Consider the following 22,779-nt stretch of genomic DNA (forward strand, 5'->3'; position numbering starts at 1 on the left):
TCTCCAGCTACAGGCTGAGGGCAGCTACACACGCACCTGAGTTCAAGTGTGTTACGAGAATTGTCTCCATCTCTGAGAACTGACTGCGTTTTTCTCCCCTCCGAATGCTCAGCGCTTGGGAAACAGGCCCTGACGCGTGTCCTGCTCGGATGCAGACTGTCTATTTTGGCTTCCTATCGTTGCAGATTATGTTATGGGGGGCAGAGCATGTTGACAACCGGGGATGCCTTTCTGGCAAAACACATCGTTTCTCATTTGTTAGGGATTAGTCACTTTCTTCAGGCCCACAGTTCCTTTTCCTGAATTTTATGGGATATGAATACAGCCCAACCTGAGTTCCTTCTTCCGGTGGGATGTGCCCCATATTCTGTGTTACTCTCTCTCTTTCAATCTCAGAGGTGTCTCCTCAGTTGGGAGAAAATCCATCCATGGAACTCACCCTCGTGGGAGTTTCACACAAAGATGAAAAGAAGGAAATCAGAGTCATTGCGTGAAACGCAGAGAAAACACTCTTTGGAATTCAACAGACAAAGGCTCTTCCTAATAGGAATTTAAAATTGCAATAAATGGGGACTTCCCTGGTGGCGCAGTGGTTAAGAATCCACCTGCCAACGCAGGGGACACGGGTTTGAGCTCTGGTCCGGGAAGATCCCACATGTCGCGGAGCAACTAAGCCCGTGCGCCACAACTACTGAGCCTGCGCTCTAGAGCCCGCGAGCCCCAACTACTGAGCCTGCGTGCCACAACTACTGAAGCCCCTAGAGCCTGTGCTCCGCAACAAGAGAAGCCACTGCAATGAGAACCCCGTGCACCGCAACAAAGAGTAGCCCCCGCTCGCCACAACTAGAGAAAGCCTGTGCGCAGCAACAAAGACCCAACGCAGCCAATAAAAAAAACAAGATTGCAATAAGTGAACTAAATTGACTGAATGGTTCAGAAAAGTGAACTGAGAAAACGTGACCAAGGAAAGCACAGAAGGGGAAAAAAATAATAAAAGGAAAAGGGAAATATTAGAACGTAGAAAACAGTACAAGAAAGGGTACCAGAGAAATCAAGCCTCGTATGCTTAGTTGCCGAGTGAGACTTTCTGAAAAACCTCAATTCTGTAAATTGCACACATGGGCGCTTGTCCGTTCCTATGCGACAACTACATCAACCCCTCTTTGGACTGGGTCCCGCCTCCTGCTGTTTCCTGGGTAGAATCTTTCTTCCTCATCAGCATGTCCCCACGGTGTGCCCATCACACAGCCCCTCGTCACAAGAGGCCACAGGCAAACCCTGAGGTTTGGCCTCGGGTCCACGCAGTTTAAGCTGGAAAATAAACCCCAAGTCCTCTGTCTTAAAGATGACTCAGAACAAGTCAGCCAAGGGTGACACCTGACAAGCTTGCCGCAGGGCGTTGGCCAAAGGAATTCCAAACAGATCTTTTGTTGGAGGGAGGAATTAAGACAAAAATATAGCGCAGTTCTGAGCCCAGATGCCCTCCCCTGATCCAAGACAACCTCCCAATTATCGTCAAGATACTTGTTTTTGGCAGATTCCTCCTGTCTCTTCCCCCGAGAAGAGGAGAGAGCTCCAGGAAAGAGGGAGTTATTAAGTGGGGGGAGAGAAAGGCTGAACTTTCACCTTGGAATTGGGCCATTTTGACATCACGTGCACGCGTTTGCTCCTGAATTAGCAGGGCTGTTTGGGAGGGAACAGGAACCCTGAATTTAGAAAGAAGAGAGGGAACCATAAATGTGCAGATTCCTCAAGGGTAAACTGACGAGTGATACAACTATGGTTTTGTATCGTAGCATGGAGAAGAGCGAACAGAAATTCTCTAAATATACTATGTGGGGGGGAAAGTCAATACATTTCTCTACAGGAGGAAAAAAAAATCAAGAGTACAAGTAATTTCAGGAGAGGTTCCCTGGTGGATTTAAAGATAAATAAACATCCACAGTAGAACTGGAAAAGAATCAAAGCCGATACACAAGAGGACATGATTCCCCATGAAAGTTTATAAATAAAGCCCCGAGGAATGGCAGAGACAATTGGTGTTTAAAACAATGAAGAGACTGTTGCAATTTTAACAGACAGAAGGCAGCTGAAAGGGAGAATCAATCCACAAACTTAAGCAGAGGTAGAAGAAATTCATGAAATGTCTGCATGGCTTGATTCAAAACATGAGATTTTTAATACGCTGCTTTTGTAATGAATGGTGTCAAAAAGGCAGAACGGAAACCATAAAAATATATCTTTGTTTTCAAAAAATAATAACCTATTGATGTAACTACTTCGTAACTAATTTGAAAGTCAATCTGAAACAAAAGTAGAGACAGTCTTGTGGTAGCCTTTCTGTTGGGGAGGAAAAACTTTTCTCCTGTACTTTTGTGTTCTGTACCTGAGGCCTGCAAATTAAACCACCACGTGTCAGATTAAAGAGAGAAGTATACCAATTTTACTTCTAATTTTACATGTATGGGGAACTTCATAGAAAAGAAGAGAAAACCCCAAAGAGCTGGGAAGTCCTCATTTCTCACAAGTTTCTGCTTTTAGTCAGATAAGGGAGGCTCCAGAAAGGCGTATGTCTGCATCTGTTGCTTCTCAAGAAGCTCAAAATAACCTGTATGTCAAAGTGGCATATTTTGAGTTGGCATATTCAGACCCCCATCACTTTCTCTACCTTACAGACAAGAGAAGGAAAGGTGAAGAATGATATTTTGAACACAACATATGCAAACCTGTGTATTGAATCAAAGACTTGATAATTCTCAAAGGGGTTCTTAATTAAAAACTAGGAAAACATTACTTAGAGATGGGAAATCCTATCCTAAATTGAAGCAGCTTGGCTTTCTGGTTGGGAAGAGGACACTGGATTTTTTGACACCTGTGTTTCATGTAAACAGTATGTGGCATTTACAAGATTGAGCACTGTACTTGGTCTGCATCTGGCATTCATCTGACAGCCGATCTACACCCATTGAAGTAATTACACTGAGCCACCTGAGACCAGGTGCTAAGTGCACGCGGTCAGCTAGTGCCCCCATGCTTAGCAAGATGCCAAGAATGTAGCAGGTCATACATTTCTGCTAAGGAAATGAGGTTTCAAGTTCTCATCAAAGAAGAAATTACTATTGCCTATGACAATAAATGCACACCCACATATTTCTACTTTTTAAAATATACACACGTAAAACCTACATTTTAATAAAGTACTGTAGGGGGGAAACTCTTTTCCCTCTATCCTCTTAGGTTCTGTCCTGGGGCCTGCAAATCAAACTGCTAAAAGACAGTTTAACAAGAGAAAACAGTGTTAATTACATGCATACATATAGGAATTCCCAAAACGATGTGATTCAAGGAGGTGGCCAGATGATAGAGGCTTATATACCATCTTAGGGTAAACAAAGGAAAAGTGGTTTTGGGATTCTGGGTGGAGGAGGCAAGTTATGGGAAGGGAAGAAATGTGTGTATATAAATAAGGACTGTCTTGTTACGCAAATAAGAGTCTCTCGGGTGAAAAGAGTCATCTCCAGGAGTAGCTCTCTTCCTGGAATGGAGACATTACTACAAATGGAAAATCCCTGGATAAATGTAAATTTCCTTTACAAAACCGTAAATTGATACTCTATTGTTTAGACAATTGGGGGCGGGGTGGGGGCTAGTAAAGAGCGTTTCCTGGGTCTGCTTGTTCTCAATTGCCTTTAGCTCAAAAGATCCCATGTATCAAAGAGGTACATTTGGAGCTGGTATGTTCTGGTCCCCTTCAGTAGGACCAAAGGTATACCTTGGGAGAACTTTTTGAGGATAATATTAATTTTTCATTATTATAAAAGAAATATATATGGGTTGTAAAAAAAATTACAAAGCTCAAAGAAGAATTGAAAATCAATTCCATAGTGATTTCAGTGTTCTTCCCCACCAAGAAACGGCCATCGATCACACTGCATGAGCGTGTATATGTATTTGTATGTACACATATACACATATATGTATGTGTGTGTACATATGTGTATACACACACATGTATATATACTCGTATATACATAGATGTGTGTGTCTGTATGTGTGTACATATACTCATATATACATAGATGTACCTGTGTCTACATATATACTCATGTATATACTCATATATATGTATATGTCTATATATATATACTCATATATACATATATGTGCGTGTCTGTATGTGTGTACATATACTCATATATACATAGATGTACCTGTGTCTACATATATACTCATGTATATACTCATATATATGTATACATCTATATATATATACTCATATATACATATATGTGTGTGTCTATATGTGTGTACATATACTCATATATACATATATGTGTGTGTCTATATGTGTGTACATATACTCATATATACATATATGTGTGTGTCTATATGTGTGCACATATACTCATATATACATAGATGTACCTGTGTCTACATATATACTCATATATATACTCATATATATGTATATGTCTATATATATATATATACTCATATATACGTATATGTGTGTGTCTATATGTGTGTACATATACTCATATATACATAGATGTACCTGTGTCTACATATATACTCATGTATATACTCATATATATGTATACATCTATATATATATACTCATATATATGTATATGTGTGTGTACATATGTGTATACACACACATGTATATATACTCGTATATACATAGATGTGTGTGTCTGTATGTGTGTACATATATATACATAGATGTACCTGTGTCTACATATATACTCATGTATATACTCATATATATGTATACATCTATATATATATACTCATATATACATATATGTGTGTGTCTGTATGTGTGTACATATACTCATATATACATAGATGTACCTGTGTCTACATATATACTCATGTATATACTCATATATATGTATATGTCTATATATATACTCATATATACATATATGTGTCTATATGTGTGTATATATACTCATATATACATATATGTGTGTGTCTATATGTGTGTATATATACTCATATATACATAGATGTACCTGTGTCTACATATATACTCATGTATATACTCATATATATGTATATGTCTATATATATATATACTCATATATACATATATGTGTGTGTCTATATGTGTGTATATATACTCATATATACATATATGTGTGTGTCTATATGTGTGTACATATACTCATATATACATATATGTGTGTGTCTATATGTGTGTATATATACTCATATATACATATATGTGTGTGTCTATATGTGTGTACATATACTCATATATACATATATGTGTGTGTCTATATGTGTGTACATATACTCATATATACATAGATGTACCTGTGTCTACATATATACTCATGTATATACTCATATATATGTATATGTCTATATATATATACTCATATATACATATATGTGTGTGTCTATATGTGTGTATATATACTCATATATACATATATGTGTGTGTCTATATGTGTGTATATATACTCATATATACATATATGTGTGTGTCTATATGTGTGTACATATACTCATATATACATAGATGTACCTGTGTCTACATATATACTCATGTATATACTCATATATATGTATATGTCTATATATATATACTCATATATACATATATGTGTGTGTCTATATGTGTGTACATATACTCATATATACATAGATGTACCTGTGTCTACATATATACTCATGTATATACTCATATATATGTATATGTCTATATATATATACTCATATATACATATATGTGTGTGTCTATATGTGTGTACATATACTCATATATACATAGATGTACCTGTGTCTACATATATACTCATGTATATACTCATATATATGTATATGTCTATATATATATACTCATATATACATATATGTGTGTGTCTATATGTGTGTACATATACTCATATATACATAGATGTACCTGTGTCTACATATATACTCATGTATATACTCATATATATGTATACATCTATATATATATACTCATATATACATATATGTGCATGTCTATATGTGTGTACATATACTCATATATACATAGATGTACCTGTGTCTACATATATACTCATGTATATACTCATATATATGTATATGTCTATATATATACTCATATATACATATATGTGTCTATATGTGTGTATATATACTCATATATACATATATGTGTGTGTCTATATGTGTGTATATATACTCATATATACATAGATGTACCTGTGTCTACATATATACTCATGTATATACTCATATATATGTATATGTCTATATATATATATACTCATATATACATATATGTGTGTGTCTATATGTGTGTATATATACTCATATATACATATATGTGTGTGTCTATATGTGTGTACATATACTCATATATACATATATGTGTGTGTCTATATGTGTGTATATATACTCATATATACATATATGTGTGTGTCTATATGTGTGTACATATACTCATATATACATATATGTGTGTGTCTATATGTGTGTACATATACTCATATATACATAGATGTACCTGTGTCTACATATATACTCATGTATATACTCATATATATGTATATGTCTATATATATATACTCATATATACATATATGTGTGTGTCTATATGTGTGTATATATACTCATATATACATATATGTGTGTGTCTATATGTGTGTATATATACTCATATATACATATATGTGTGTGTCTATATGTGTGTACATATACTCATATATACATAGATGTACCTGTGTCTACATATATACTCATGTATATACTCATATATATGTATATGTCTATATATATATACTCATATATACATATATGTGTGTGTCTATATGTGTGTACATATACTCATATATACATAGATGTACCTGTGTCTACATATATACTCATGTATATACTCATATATATGTATATGTCTATATATATATACTCATATATACATATATGTGTGTGTCTATATGTGTGTACATATACTCATATATACATAGATGTACCTGTGTCTACATATATACTCATGTATATACTCATATATATGTATACGTCTATATATATATACTCATATATACATATATGTGTGTGTCTATATGTGTGTACATATACTCATATATACATAGATGTACCTGTGTCTACATATATACTCATGTATATACTCATATATATGTATACATCTATATATATATACTCATATATACGTATATGTGTGTGTCTATATATGTGCCTATATATATACTCATATATATGTATGTGTGTCTATATGTGTCTATATATATACTCATATATATATGTGTCTCTATATGTGTATACATATTCATATATACATATATGTTTGTGTCTATATATGTGTGTCTATATATATACCCATATATGTATATGTGTGTGTGTGTATATGTGTGTATGTGTGTGTGTGTGTATATATATTCCATCCTACCTTAAAGATGGCTTTTCTCACTGGCTTTCCACCATCTTTGACCTACACCGTATTAATCCATATGCTTTCTACTCAGAGCCATTGATTTTTTAACTACTTCCACACCAGTGGTCAAGGTCCCTCCTGAGCACTGCTCTCCACTGCCCACAAGTAAACTATCGCCCACCTGTCCTAGAAAACCATTTTGCATTATTTTAAGTGTCTCACAAGGAGTCCATTTCCTGAACTCCCTCAGTCCCATGGGAAATCGTGCCTATGACTATGGGATTTATAAGACAATATCTTGAAAACCATTAATTCACTGAACTTTCCTGTTGAAGGAAAACCCCAGTGAAACACACGTGACCCTGAATGTGGATATGATTAAGGGTATCTGACGTCTGTGTTTTCGGCGTATTATAGAAAACATTTTTATTCCCCTCTTGCCGTTGGAGATCAGAAAAAACCAACCGGCCTGGACAGTTTATGATAAGAAAGGAGCTCTTCATTGATTACCTTGATGGACACCGTGCCGTATGCCGTGTGTGTGTGTGCCGTGTGTGTGTGTGTGTGTGTGTGTGTGTGTGTGTGTGATGGCTCAGTCCCACTCCAGTAAGACAACTGACTGTGTGATGTTCACTTCACATGAGTAAGTCCCATTTGCTTCCCTTAAAAGTTCAATTCTGAGACAGTAACACATCAGCACATGGCAAACACAATTATGGAAACTCCACGTACTACCCATAACCTAGTTTCCAACTGGCGCGTTGTGGATGCTGGTCGAGCCCGATAAACGATCAGTCTGCAAGTAGGACCCGTGTCCAGTACGTCGGTAAGTAAAGAATCCCTCAGCTCCAAACTGAAGTTTTCCCTTGACGAGACGAACAACTGCCTTGCGTTCTGCCTTGGTGTCCTAGGTTTAACATGACGGAGGAAGATGGAAAGAGAGACCACCCACCAGGACCTCTGAAAATATCGTGAGCTAAGAGGAGCCTCTGTCCTTCCACGAAGGGAAGTCGGCAGAGACAGCCCGGGATGTGGCAGGGCCCCCTGTGAATTCCAGCCTCATCCAAACACCTGCTAGAGTTGGTCACAGAAGTACGGCAAGGGTGCCGGCTGCCTGTAAGGGGTCCCAGGACACATGCTGAACATGCTAAATGTTTAGTGAAAACCGCGTCAATGCAGGACAGCATATTTATAACATGACATCTCACCACAGAGGTGCCACAACCAACGATACACGAGGATGTGAAGACGTACTTATGAATAAAATAGTGAAAAACTGCCCCAGAGTTAAATAAGTTTGGGAAACTCAAACCAAGACGGCTATTTTCACGACAAGACAGGGCCGTGCCTATGACGTGTCAATGATTATTGTGTCTCCAAAGCAAGGTCAGGCTGAAATAACGTGAGCCGTAAAAGGTTAAGGATCCATCCACTGGGGAGGGACCAACGGTGCGTGCTGTGGGCTGAACTGTTTCCCCCCTCTTCCCATAACAGAAGAGGTTCTGTTGGAGTCCTAACCCCCAGGACCTCAGAATAGGAGCTTCCTTGGAAACAGGGTCTTTACAGAGGTGATCAAGTTAAAATGGGGTTGTTTGGGTGGGCTACAATCCAATATGACTCGTGCCATAGAGCAAACTCCAGAGGCTGGAGAGAAGCCTGGAAGAGACTGAGCCTGGGTGGGTTCCTCCCAGGCCCTCCACGAGGGACCCACCCTGCCTAACCAGCCAACCTTGACCTTGGACTTCCAGTCTCCAGGACTGTAAGACAATAAATTTCCGTCGTTCTAAGGTACCCAAATTTCTGGTCCTTTGTCACGGCCGCCCCAGGAAACTCATACAGTAACCACTGTTTTACAAAAGCAAAAGTGACTTGGGAACTGGCGGTCCAGTGGTTAGGACTTGGCACTTTCATTGCCGTGGCCTGGGTGTGATCCCTGGTCAGGGAACTAAGATCCCGCAAGCCACACGGTGTGGCCAAAAAAGAAAAAAGCAAAAGTTACTTGGTACAAATCATAAAAATGTGGACTTCGCTGGTTTGCTCCACTGAAGAACAGAGGAGAGAGAAAGCCAATAAAAACAAGGAGACTTTTCTACGTTCAGAGGAAGTAAGCCCATAAGATGTAAGCTTCTTGGGGGAGAGGAAGCCATGAGGACAGTGTGCTTGTGAGGAACCCTACGAAAGTCCACTCTGAGCCCTGGTCTGCAGCTGGACCTTGTGGATGGAGCCACAAGACCCAGGGACACGCAGCACTTGTACCCAAAGAAGCACCTTGGTTGGTGACACAGGACATAGCCACTCCTGCATCCAGGGGGTTCTGTTAACTTCGCCACTAAGAGCAAATCTTAATCTCTTGATCTCTTCCGAGGTCAAGAGTCAAGATGGGGGACTCGCTTTGGTTTGGGTCCGAGGAGAGGAGGTAGGAGGGTACCATTTTCTTTCTTTCTGTAGCCGAGGGCAGCCCAGGAAAGAGCTGCCTGCATTAAGAGGGGAGGGTCCAAGGATAAGCAGGAGGAGCTGCCCCCAGGAGAGATGCAGAGGGGTCTTCCCGTGCGGTCACCCTCAGGGCTGGCGCGAAGCTGGGGCACCTCTGACGCAACCCCCACAGAGGGTCCCTTGGGTCCCGAGGTGCCCATGGGCGCAGGAGGCTGAGCACGGAGACAAGTCAGGGTGCAGGGTGGGTAGTGGGCAGACCCGTCTCCCGGACACCACGGCGCGTCACCTACAGGATGCCTTGCCCACATCTGTGCCCCTGACGGTTCATTTCACGTGTCCACGCTCAAGTGTTTGGTTCAATGCCAGCCTAGATGGTGCCAGGAAGGTATTTTTCAGAGGAGATGAACCATGAAACCAGTAGCCTGCATGTAAAGCAGGTGAGCCTCGGCCATGTGGGTGGGCCTCGTCCTATCAGGTGAAGGCATTCAGGGGAAGAGAATGAGGTTCCCCCAAAAGAAGAAGGGATCTGGTCTCAAACACCACAGCATAGAAATTCTACCTAAGTCACCTAGTCTTTAGGTTCAAGACTGCAAACGTCACCGCTTCCCTGAATCTCTGGCCCGCTGGTCGACCTTGTCAGCCCCTCCAAGCATGGGAGGGAGTTTCTGAAAACAAGTCCAACTCTAGTGGGGAGCGGGAAGGGGGAGGGGCAATATAGGGGGAGGGGTAATATAGGGGGAGGCGCAATAGAGGAGGAGGGAAGTAAGAGATATAAACTATTATGTATAAAATAAGCTACAAGGGGACTTCCCTGGCAGTCCAGTGGTTAAGACTCTGTGCTTCAGCTGCAGGGGGTGTGGGTTCGATCCCTGGTCAGAGAACTAGGATCCCACAAGCCACGTGGTGTGGCCAAAAAAAATAATTTAAAAAATAAAATAAGCTACAAGGATATACTGTACAGCACAGGGAATATAGCCAATATTTTATAATAAGTGTAAATGGAATAGAATCTTAAAAAATTGTGAATCACTCTGTTGTACACCTGTAACTTATATAATATTATATAATATTGTGTGGCAATTTTTAAAAAAAGATGGAACAGAGCTTTGTGCACAGTTGATACCTTTAAAAAAAAGTCAGTCTCTCTCTCCCTCTCACATATATGTAAATTATAATTATAAACATATAATTATAATTGCATAATTACATAAATATTGCAAGTGATATATTTTATATCATTTACATATTATATATTATTAAATATTATAGATATACAAGTATTAAATATATTAAATATATAATTTTTTACTTAAATTGTATATAGCTTTTTCACCCTCTTCCCCCTAAATATAACTTTTTTTTTTTTTTTTTAACAAAGCTATCCACTACATCACGAGTCTTGTTCATTGACTACAATTTTCCAGAGATTCTGCCCACCTCTTCCATTGGAATTTCTTCTGTAGGAGGGACTGAGTGCAGCTGGGCAGAGGTGACAAGCCCTCTTGTGTGTAACAACCCACCTGGGTTTGGAACACTTTATGCTTTTACAAGTGATTTATGCTTGACAAGAACGCTCCTTATCCAAGCCAGCAAATCAATCTTGGCAATTAACCGTCATCACCAGCGGTGTTTACATCAGGTGCGAGCCAAGAATTCACCCTTTTTTTTTTTTTTTTTTTTTACCCCAAAAGGCAGCATGTTTTCAACCCAAGTAGTTCTCAAATGTCAGCATGCATTAAGAGCCCCTCAGAGGGTGTGTTAAAATTCCCAATGCCTGGCTGCACACCCTGAGTTGTTTTGTTTTGTTTTTAATACAGTTTTAACATTTTAACAGTCTATTGTCAAGCCTTTAAAATGGAACAACAGTGAGTGGGGCTCTTTTGGGTTTTTTAAAGGTAATTTTCTGTATGTTTATTATAGAATTATAAGGCTATATTTGGCATGGTCTGAAGTAAAATATACACTATAAGGTATATATAAAATTTACTTGGAGGGGGCAGGTTGCTAGGAAATACCTTTTTATTGTCTTTTTAAGCAATTTTTATTGGAGTAGAGTTGCTTTACAATACTGTGTTAGTTTCTGCTGTACAGCAAAATGAATCAGCTCTACGTATACCTATGTCCCCTCTTTTTTGGATTTCCTTCCCATTTAGGTCACCTCAGAGCAGTGAGTAGAGTTCCCTGTGCTATACAGTAGGTTCTCCTTAGTTATCTATTTTATACATAGTAAGATTTACAGTATTGTGGTAGTTTCAGGTGTACTACAAAGTGATTCAGTTATATATATGTGTATATATATGTGTGTGTATACGTACATATATTTTTTCAGATTATTTTCCCACCCCCAGAGTTTTGATTTCACAGGTTGGGGGTGTGTGGTCTGAGCATCTACCTGTATCATCTATCACTTCTCAGGTGATACAGATGCTGCTGATCTGGGGACCCCACCTTGAAAACCACGGTCCTAAATGGTCTCATCCCCTTTGGATAACCATTTAGGGAAAAAACTGATACAACGAGATGCCTTTGATGTGATTTGACACAGGAAAATGTAAACAAATACAGGAAGGCAGTTGTCACCACTTCCTGACACACTCACTCCTGCGGGCCATGAGATTACTTCTCCGCAACGTCAGAGTTTTGTGCGATGCCATAAAAAGCTTCATTTTAGAAAAAGGAAGCCATGGGTGCACACGTCTGCGTTCTCTCTTGCATGTTTCTACACCGTATTCAAAGGAGAAAAAGACAAGAATATTCCTGAAAGAAGCACCCCACCCCGTACACGGGTCCCCTTGTCACGATGCTGTTTTTTTCGAGCCGTGTGGAGTCATGCCCCCATCAGATGCAGGAAACACTTGGCGATCCTGTACCGTCTGCAGACCCTGAGCCTGGACCCATGCTGATGAGAGAACCACTCCGTCCACAGACGCCCCTTTGAGGGACGACTGGACCCCAGGAGTTAAAACACAGGGTGTTGAGTCCAGGGGGAGAAGCAGTGCACTGCTGTATGAGTGCTTGAGGCGACATTAGAATCTCTCCAGGCTCAGGGTCCTTTTCATTTTCTTCCTTGCTATGCACGCCCCGTGCGGAAAGCACCGGGCTGGCTAAAGGGCTATACACATCTACGTGCTGAGAAATAAACGGGGAAAACTCAGAAACGGCAGGGAATGAAGTCAGCCCGTTAACTCCATCAGGACCCCAGAGGGTCCGTGACACCCCATCCTGGCCCGGCTCAGAGGCCACGGAGCTGGTCCTCCACGAGACCCACTCACCCTGAAGGTCTCCTACAGCCCCAGCACAGGTGACCCACAAACTGGGGGCTGAAAGCAACAGGCCTTCAACCTCCCCCAGTGCTGGAGACCAGACATCCAAGACAGACAAATAGCGTAGGATAGCACTTACATGTGGCATCTAAAATATGACACACAGGAACTTATCTACCAAACAGAAACAGACTCACAGACACAGAGAACAGACTCATGGTTGCCAACGGGGAGGGGGTGGGGGAGGGAAGGACTGAGAGTTTGGGATTAAAATATACACGCTAATATATATAAAATAGATAATCAACAAGGTCCTACTGTAGAACACAGGGAACTCTACTCAATATGCTGGGATAAACCACCATGGAAAAGAATGCGGAAAAAAACGTACGTATATGTATAACGGAATCACTTTGCTGTACACCAGAAATGAACACAACATTGTAAATCAACTATACTTCAATTAAATACATTTTTAAAAATATATGCTTCTCAGTTTCCTCAAGTGTAAAATGAGGATAATAATAGGATTTACCTCAAAGCATAAATATAAATAGACTGATATAGATGTGTGAGTGCCAGTTAGCTAACAATTATTAATACGGGCAGACCTCACTTTACTGCGCTTCACAGATATTGCATATTTTTACACATTGAAGGTCTGGGGCTGCCCCGCGTGGAGTAAGTCTATTGACGCCATTTTTCCAACATCATGTGCTCGCTTTGTGTCTCTGTGTCACATTTTGGTCATTCTCGCGGTATTTTAAACTTTTCCATTATTATTATATTTGTTACAGTGATCTCTAATCAGGGATCTTTTATGTTACTACTGCAAAAAGATTATGACTGACTGTACGCTCAGAGGACGGTTAGCATTTTTTAGCAGTAAGGTGTTTTTTAATGAAGGTGTGTATGTTGTTTTTATAGACATGATGCTATTGCACACTTACTAGACTACAGTCTAGTGTAAGCATCACTTTTAGATGCACTCGGAAGCAAAAAAAATTTGTGTGGCTTGCTTCATTGCAATATTTGCTTCACTGCTATGGTCTGGAACCAAACCCGCAGCATCTCCCAGGTCTGCCTGTGTTAGTCAACAGAGCTTTCACCTCGAGACAGGTTGATTTACAAACATTTGGGGGTGTGAGCCGCCATCACCTGGGACGAGCACCCTGGCCAGTGCGTCGTGGTGACGGGTCACCCTGACCGTCCTGGCAGCACCCGAGACCCCTGGCAACTGGCACCCACCTGCTCTGAAGGTCGTCCAAGTTCAGTTCCCCGACGTAGTGTGTGGCCGAGGACACGGTCACCACCCTCGCGCTGCGGCCGGGGGCGCCCGACTCCCGCAGGGTGTCCAGGAGGAGGTTGGTCAGCAGGAAGTGCCCCAGGTAGTTCACACCAAAGTGCTCCTCAAAGCCGTCCTCGGTGGTCCTCTGCGGCACCATCATTACACCAGCTGGGGACAGAGGAGGGTTCAGGGATAGTGAGACGGGATGAGATGGGATGAGATGGGATGAGGATGGGAGGAGATGGGATGGGGTGGGATGAGAAGAGATGAGATGGGATGAAGTAGGATGGGATGAGGACGGGATGGGATGAGGACGGGATGGAATGAGGTGGGATGGAATGAGGTGGGATGGGAGGAAATGAGATGGTTTGGATAACATGGCATGAGATGAGATGGGATGGGATGGGATGGGAGGAGATGAGGTGGGATAAGGTGGGATGAGGAAGAGATGAGATTAGGTGGGATGAGGATGGGATGGGATGAGGTGGGGTGGGATGGGAGGAGATGGGATGGGGTGGGATGAGAAGAGATGGGATGGGAGATGAGATGGTTTGGATAACATGGGATAAGATGAGATGGGATGGGAGGAGATGAGGTGGGAGGAGGTGGGATGGGATGGGATGGGATGGGAGGAGATGAAGTGGGATGAGGATGGGATGGGATGGGATGGGATGGGATGGGATGGGATGGGATGGGATGGGATGGGATGGGATGGGATGGGATGGGATGGGATGGGATGGGATGGGATGGGATGGGAGGAGATGAGATGGTTTAGATAACATGGGATGAGATGAGATGGGATGGGAGGAGGTGGAATGGGATGAGGATGGGATGAGGATGGGATGAGGATGGGATGAGGATGGGATGAGGATGGGATGAGGATGGGATGGGATGAGGATGGGATGGGATGAGGATGGGATGAGGATGGGATGAGGATGGGATGAGGATGGGATGGGAGGGGAGGGGAGGGGAGGGGAGGGAGGGGAGGGGAGGGGAGGGGAGGGGAGGGGATGGGATGAGGATGGGATGGGAGGAGATGAGATGGTTTGGATGACATGGGATGAGATGAGACGGGATGGGAGGGGATGGGAGGGGATGGGATGGGATGGGAGGGGATGGGAGGGGATGGGAGGGGATGGGATGGGATGGGATGGGGTGGGATGGGATGGGATGAGGTGGGATGAGGTGGGATGAGGATGGGATGGGATGGGATGGGAGGGGAGGGGGGAGGGGAGGGGAGGGGAGGGGAGGGGAGGGGAGGGGAGGGGAGGGGAGGGGAGGGGAGGGGATGGGATGGGATTAGGTGGGATGGGAGGAGATGAGATGGTTTGGATGACATGGGATGAGATGAGGTGGGATGGGAGGAGGTGGGACGGGATGGCGGCGCCGCCCCCCAGGTGGACGGGGTACCTGCCCAGCGCCAGGAGGGTGGCTCTGGTCCTGGCTGCTGCCCCACCTTCCTGCCTCAGTTTCCTGCTCTGTACACGGTGGGGAAGATGCCAAAAGACCAACAAGACCCCTTCCTGCTCTCAAACTCTGCCCTTCGATGTCCCGAGCTTGTAAATGATGACAAAACAGCAGGACCCCCCAGAAAGTGAGACTGTCCTGAGTCACCCAACAGTGTCCCCCGGGCCGGTCACTCTTCTGGATGGGAACAGCCATCCGCAGATGCCAGGGGCCTGGTCTGAGGCGTGGGCAGCACAGCTGGGACACCGGGGGGTGACGCTGTCCTATGGTCCACAGGCGGGTGGACAGAGCCCTGTTCCCCAAACTCACGTTGCCACGGCAGCCCCTCATTCAGGTGAACCCCAGAAGTGAATTCATCCCTCAGGCGCCCTTTGGGGAACGTCCCCACTGCAGGCCCCAGCCGGCCTGTCGGCTATTGGTCCATAAACACATTTGTGAAGCATGTCCTGGGGCTCCGTGCGTTCTACCCGTCAGTTTGGGACACCCAGGCCTGCCTTCTGGTGGGGGCAAAGGTCATCTAAATCCCTGTCCCTAAGTCCCTCCCACAGAGGCCAGCACACAGGTGATGGGCAGAACACATGCCCGGCCCACATGGTTCCGTCTCCTCGAGCAGCCAGCAGCCTTGCACGTGTGTGTGTCTACGTGTGTGTCTAGGTGTGTGTGCGTACTGCCTGCCTCTGTGTGTGTGTGTGCATTTTATTCGTGCGTGTAATTCTGTGTGTATTCGTATGCTTCTTCTAGATGAATTTGTATATGTCTGTGCATACATACGTGTATCGTGTATGTGTTTATATGTATTTGCACACATGTGCACATGTACACATTTATACACATACATGTTTATGCATTTGCATGTGTATTTGTGTATTTGCATGCACGTGTTTATAAATGCCTATCAACTTATACATGTGTTTTCTTTTGCATATATTGTATATGCATGTCTATGAATTTGCATTGCAGATGTACGTGTATATGTACTTGCATGAATGCCTGCATTTGCATATAACACATGCATATGCATGTGTATATGTATACATATTTATATGAGCAGAGTTATTTGCCTATGTGTAACTGTTCAGTCAACTATGCATTTGCACGTGTGTTTATGTGCAATGCATGCATACGTGTATTTCCAGTTTTATATTCATCCACATAGGCTTTTGTATTTGCATATATATATATTTTTTAATTTTCAAGTTGTTTTGCATATGTGTATGATTTTTATGCACATATGCATATATATTTTTGTATGTATATGTACATGTGTTTGTACTTGCATGTGTATACACTTCTCTGGGTATATGCATTTGCATATGTGTATATGTTTATGTTTGTATTGATATGTTTGTTTACATGGATGTATAGACATATTTGTATTTGCATATGTATATGTACATTTGTATGTGGCTGTATATGCATTTCTATATGTAATTCTCTGTATATGCATTTGTATATGTGTATGTGTTTGTTGATGTGTGTGTATTTTACATGGACGTATTCATATATGTATACATATATATTTGTATGTGCCTGTGTATGCATTTCTACATGTAATTCTCCACATATGCATTTGTATACGTGTATGTGTTTGTTGATGTGTGTGTATTTTATATGGATGTGTATTTCTACATGTATATATTTTGTATTTGTATAATGTACGTATATTTGCATTTGCAGGTATATGCAATTCTGTATGTAATTCTCTGAATATGCATTTGTATATGTGTATGTGTTTGTTGTGTATTTTATATGGATGTGTATTTCTATATGTATATATTTTATATTTGTATATATGTATATATATACATATTTGTATGTGCCCTTGTATGCATTTCTACATGTAATTCTCCGTATATGCATTTGTATGTGTTTGTTGATGTGTGTGTATTTTATATGGATGTGTATTTCTATGTGTATATATTTTGTATTTGTATATGTGTGTGTGTATATATATATATATATTTGTATGTGCCTGTGTATGCATTTCTACATGTAATTCTCCACATATGCATTTGTATACGTGTATGTGTTTGTTGATGTGTGTGTATTTTATATGGATGTGTATTTCTACATGTATATATTTTGTATTTGTATATGTGTGTGTGTGTGTATATATATATATATATATATATATATTTGTATGTGCCCTTGTATGCATTTCTACATGTAATTCTCCGTATATGCATTTGTATATGTGTATGTGTTTGTTGATGTGTGTGTATTTTATATGGATGTGTATTTCTACATGTATATATTTTGTATTTGTATATGTGTGTGTGTGTATATATATATATTTGTATGTGCCCGTGTATGCATTTCTACAGGTCATTCTCCGTATATGCATTTGTATGTGTTTGTTGATGTGTGTGTATTTTATATGGATGTGTATTTCTATGTGTATATATTTTGTATTTGTATATGTGTGTGTGTGTATATATATATATATATTCGTATGTGCCCTTGTATGCATTTCTACATGTAATTCTCCGTGTATGCATTTGTATACGTGTATGTTGATGTGTGTGTATTTTATATGGATGTGTATTTCTACATGTATATATTTTGTATTTGTATATGTGTGTGTGTGTATATATATATATATATTTGTATGTGCCCTTGTATGCATTTCTACATGTAATTCTCCGTGTATGCATTTGTATACGTGTATGTGTTTGTTGATGTGTGTGTATTTTATATGGATGTGTATTTCTACATGTATATATTTTGTATTTGTATATGTGTGTGTGTGTATATATATATATATATATGTATGTGCCCGTGTATGCATTTCTACAGGTCATTCTCCGTACATGCATTCGTGTCTGAGTAACTGTGTCTGTGGACAGTTTTCCCAGCTGCACTGCGAGGCCCCTCCCGGGCCACACAGGCCACACTGCATGTCCCTCCACACTCAGGTCCCAGCTAGGATCCACCCTGGGTTCACGACCCCATACATCCCCACTGCAGGTTCTGAGGTTCCTGAGGCAAAGAAAACGCCTGATTCAGGCTCTGGCTTCCACAGCGCCGGCCAAGTGCTGTGGGCGTTGCAAGGTGGTAACGCTTAAAACACAAAGCTGTGGGGAGGCTGCAGGTTGATGGCAGCTTCCACAGACAAGGATGGAAGAGGAACCCAGATGGGAGACGGGGCTCCAGACGCAGAAACGAGAAGACGGGGAGTTCAGGTGTGCGGTGCCTCACCCTCACACGCGTCCTGGCCACACTCGCCTCTTCCCTCCACACCCGGCTCTCCCCCAAAACCTCCGGGACGTTGAAACTCTATCCCCTGCGCTGATGACTGTCAAACATCGTGAGTACGGCACCGCATGGACAGAGGCCACAGACATGAGAAAAACCAGCTACACGTGTCTTAGGCACTCAACGGAGTGTGTGTTCAAATATACCTACAGCCGCTAAAATTCGATGAACAAAACAGATTGGGAGTTTGGGACTGACAGGTTCACACAGCTATATTTAAAATAAAATGCCTTCCCATTAAAACAACAAAAAGTCGGGCTTCCCTGGTGGCGCAGTGGTTGAGAACCTGCCTGCCAATGCAGGGGACACGGGTTCGAGCCCTGGTCTGGGAAGATCCCACGTGCCGCGGAGCAACTAGGTCCGTGAGCCACAACTACGGAGCCTGCGCGTCTGGAGCCTGTGCTCCGCAACAAGAGAGGCCGCGATAGTGAGAGGCCCGCGCACCGCGATGAAGAGCGGCCCCCACTTGCCGCAACTAGAGAAAGCCCTCGCACAGAAACGAAGACCCAACACAGCCATAAATAAATAAATAAAATAAATTTAAAACAACAAAAAGTCAAGTGGCTTGGCAAAGTTCACACAGCCAGTAAATTATAGAATTAGAACTAAAAATCCTTTTTTTTTGTTTAGGTCAAAGGATGATTTTATTTTTTTATTTTTAACTTTTATATTGGGGCACAGTTGATTAACAATGTTGTGTTGGTTTCAGGTGTACAGCAAAGTGATTCAGTGATACATATATGTGTATCTATTCTTTTTCAAGTTCTTTTCCCATTTAGGTTACTACAGAATTAAAATCCATTATTTTAACTCTAAACCCTACGATTCTCTTTTTCCCCAGGACCACTATGTAACCAAAAATAGGTTTCCTCAGCTACAGACCTATACTCCCCAGCATGTCTGGTCTCTAAACTTCTGTCATTCTGAGATGAGACACTTTGTTACGATTTTCACAGTCAAATGAATTTGTTGAGATTATATGATATTAGGCTCAAAAATATTCTAAAATGTTGTCTTGTAGTCAATAAAAAGTAAGGTATAAAAAAACGTTGGGGGCTTCCCTGGTGGCCCAGTGGTTGAGAATCCGCCTGCCAATGCAGGGGACGCAGGTTTGAGCCCTGGTCTGGGAAGATCCCACATGCCGCGGAGCAACTGGGCCCGTGAGCCACAACTACTGAACCTGCGCGTCTGGAGCCTGTGCTCCACAACAAGAGAGGCTGCGACAGTGAGAAGCCCGCGCACTGCGACGAAAAGTGGCCCCCACTTGCCACAACTAGAGAAAGCCCTCGCACAGAAACGAAGACCCAACACAGCCAAAAATAAATATAAAAATAAATAAATAAATAAAACATTAAAAAAAAATGTTTCTGGACTTCCCTGGCAGTCCGGCGGTAAAGAATCCACCTTCAAATGCAGGGGACGTGGGTTCGATCCCTGGTTGGGAAACTAAGATCCCACACCCCACATGGCACGGCCAAAATAAATTTAAAATTTTTTTTAATTTTAAAAATGTTTCTGAAGAGCATGTCAGGGTGCCCTTCCGAAGTCATCCAGAAGAAACACAGGCTTTTTGGCTGTCAAGCGGACATAAGGTCTGGCATTTAGAGAAAACGCACACACTTCCCTGGTGATGCGCTTCCTTGACCGCCTCAGTTAGTGGGACGGAGCTGGATCAATGAGCTCTGTCGGTGCCTGCGGCGCAGGCAGCCCTCAGGGCAGGACAGACCCGTGCATCCGGGGCACTCGGCTGATGTGAGGCTGGTTGAAAGGGACAGCAACCTCCAAGCAGCTGCACAACCAGCCTGCACTTTCGTTTGACACCCGTTTCCTCAGGAGACGGAGTCTGTACTGCATTCCTCAAATCCTGGCGGCCTCGTGAACTCTGCTGTCATGAGTCGAACGCGGTGGCAGTGACAATGTCGTACAACGTCCAAGGCCATGCTCAGAAAGACCCCGGAGCTTCCGCTTTTCAGAATTCTGTCTTTCTGGGCACAGCCAGCTTCACTAGAGAAGGCTGGCAGTTCTAAGATCACTATTTTGGTGAGGAGACCACACGTGGGGATCTGGTCGACCAGCTCAGCTGAGGCCAGGCAATGGGCAGGACCAGTTTCCCGCCACAGGAGAAAGCCACCCTGGACGTCTGGCCCTGGTTGACCCGTCAGACAACGGCGGCCCAGGTGCAACCCCATGGGAGGACCAGAGTGATGACTGCCCAAAATGCAAGCAAAATGGTTATTTTGATACCAGCACTGTTTACAATAGCCAAGACATGGGAGCCACCTAAGTGTCCAAAGACAGACGAGTGGATAAAGAAGATGTGGTACGTATATACAATGCAATACAACTCAGCCATAAAAAAACAATGAAATAATGCCGTTTGCAGCAACGTGGATGGACCTAGAGATTATTATACTTCGTGAAATAAGCCAGACAAAGACCAATACTATAGGATATCACTTATATGTGGAATCTAAAAAATGCAACAAACTAGTGAATATAACAAAAAAGAAGCCTACTCACAGGTATAGAGAACAAACCAGTGGTTCCCAGTGAGGAGAGGGAAGGGGGAGGGGCAAGATAGGGGGAGGGGATTAAGAGGTACAAACTATTATGCATAAAATAAATAAGCTACAAGGATATACGTACAGCATGGGGAACATAGCCGATATTTCATAACACCTACAAATGGAGTATAATGTTTAAAACTTGTGAATCGCTATATTGTATACCTGTACCTTATATAATATTGTACATCCACTGTACTTCAATAAATATAAATAAAAAATAAAAAAGGAAACGGTTATTCTGAGCCACTAGGATCGGGGAGTGGTCTGTGCACGCCGAAACGGTCAAGTCCAGGCTAGAGAGCTCCATCTCCTGGGACAAACCGGCAGCCACTAGACATGCCCTTCCAAGTGTCAAAATCCGCTGGAAAATGCCCCACATCATCACAGAGCAGGGGCATGTGAAGGGGACATGGGGTCAGCAGGAATGATGGCCTGAATCTGGGGGTGGTAACCCGCGGTGACTTCCCGGGCTTCAGCCTGGTGAGTTGAGGATAACATTATACAGTAAAAGGAAGCTGGTGCTGGTTGTCACTTGCTTACGATGGTCTCTGATTCCTTGGACGTTGACAGCAGAGAAAACAGCCAGGAGGCTCAGGTCAGCCAGACGCTGGTGCAGCTGCACCAACTCTGGGTCTCACCCCGCTGGGGCAGAACAGCCGGACTCAGCTGTGTTCAGTTTCGCTGGGGCATCCGTGGTCTGGCTCACGGTGACCTGAGCTGAAGGGCAACCCCTCCCCGATCTCCTTACGGCTGTACCTTTTCCATCCACTCCACTCCGTATTACGTATTTGCTAATGAGAATGTACGAGACAGGACATGTGCAGCAATGACGCAGCCCTGGGGACATGCCAACACGGATCGCCGTTGCATACAAGCTCTGCTGACAGATTCTAGCAGAAACTCACCGACCCCGAGCGACAGTGAGGACGGTCCGGGCACAGCCCGAGTTCAAGGTGAGCTGGGAAATCATCACGGTCATCTGAGCAAGGTCTGGATGGAAATAGCATCGTTGGGGAAAACATATTTTTAAAGCAACAGCAAGGACATCGCTGCCACGCATACAGCTGCCCACCCACCGTGTTCCAGAAGCTTCTAGCCCATCCTGGGGTT

General features: G+C 42.6%; 1 protein-coding gene across 1 annotated transcript in view; it reads right to left on the reverse strand.

Annotated features, from left to right (window-relative positions):
- The window catches only part of DHRSX (dehydrogenase/reductase X-linked), a 194,560-nt gene that overhangs the window by 22,668 nt on the left and 149,113 nt on the right, over nt 1-22,779 (reverse strand). The window contains exon 5 of the mRNA XM_036840273.1: nt 14,341-14,548. Within this exon, the coding sequence (XP_036696168.1) occupies nt 14,341-14,548 (208 nt within the window). The remainder of the gene's footprint in view (nt 1-14,340; nt 14,549-22,779) is intronic.

This window comes from Balaenoptera musculus, chromosome X, assembly GCF_009873245.2.
Source record: "Balaenoptera musculus isolate JJ_BM4_2016_0621 chromosome X, mBalMus1.pri.v3, whole genome shotgun sequence".
Lineage (NCBI taxonomy): Eukaryota > Metazoa > Chordata > Mammalia > Artiodactyla > Balaenopteridae > Balaenoptera > Balaenoptera musculus.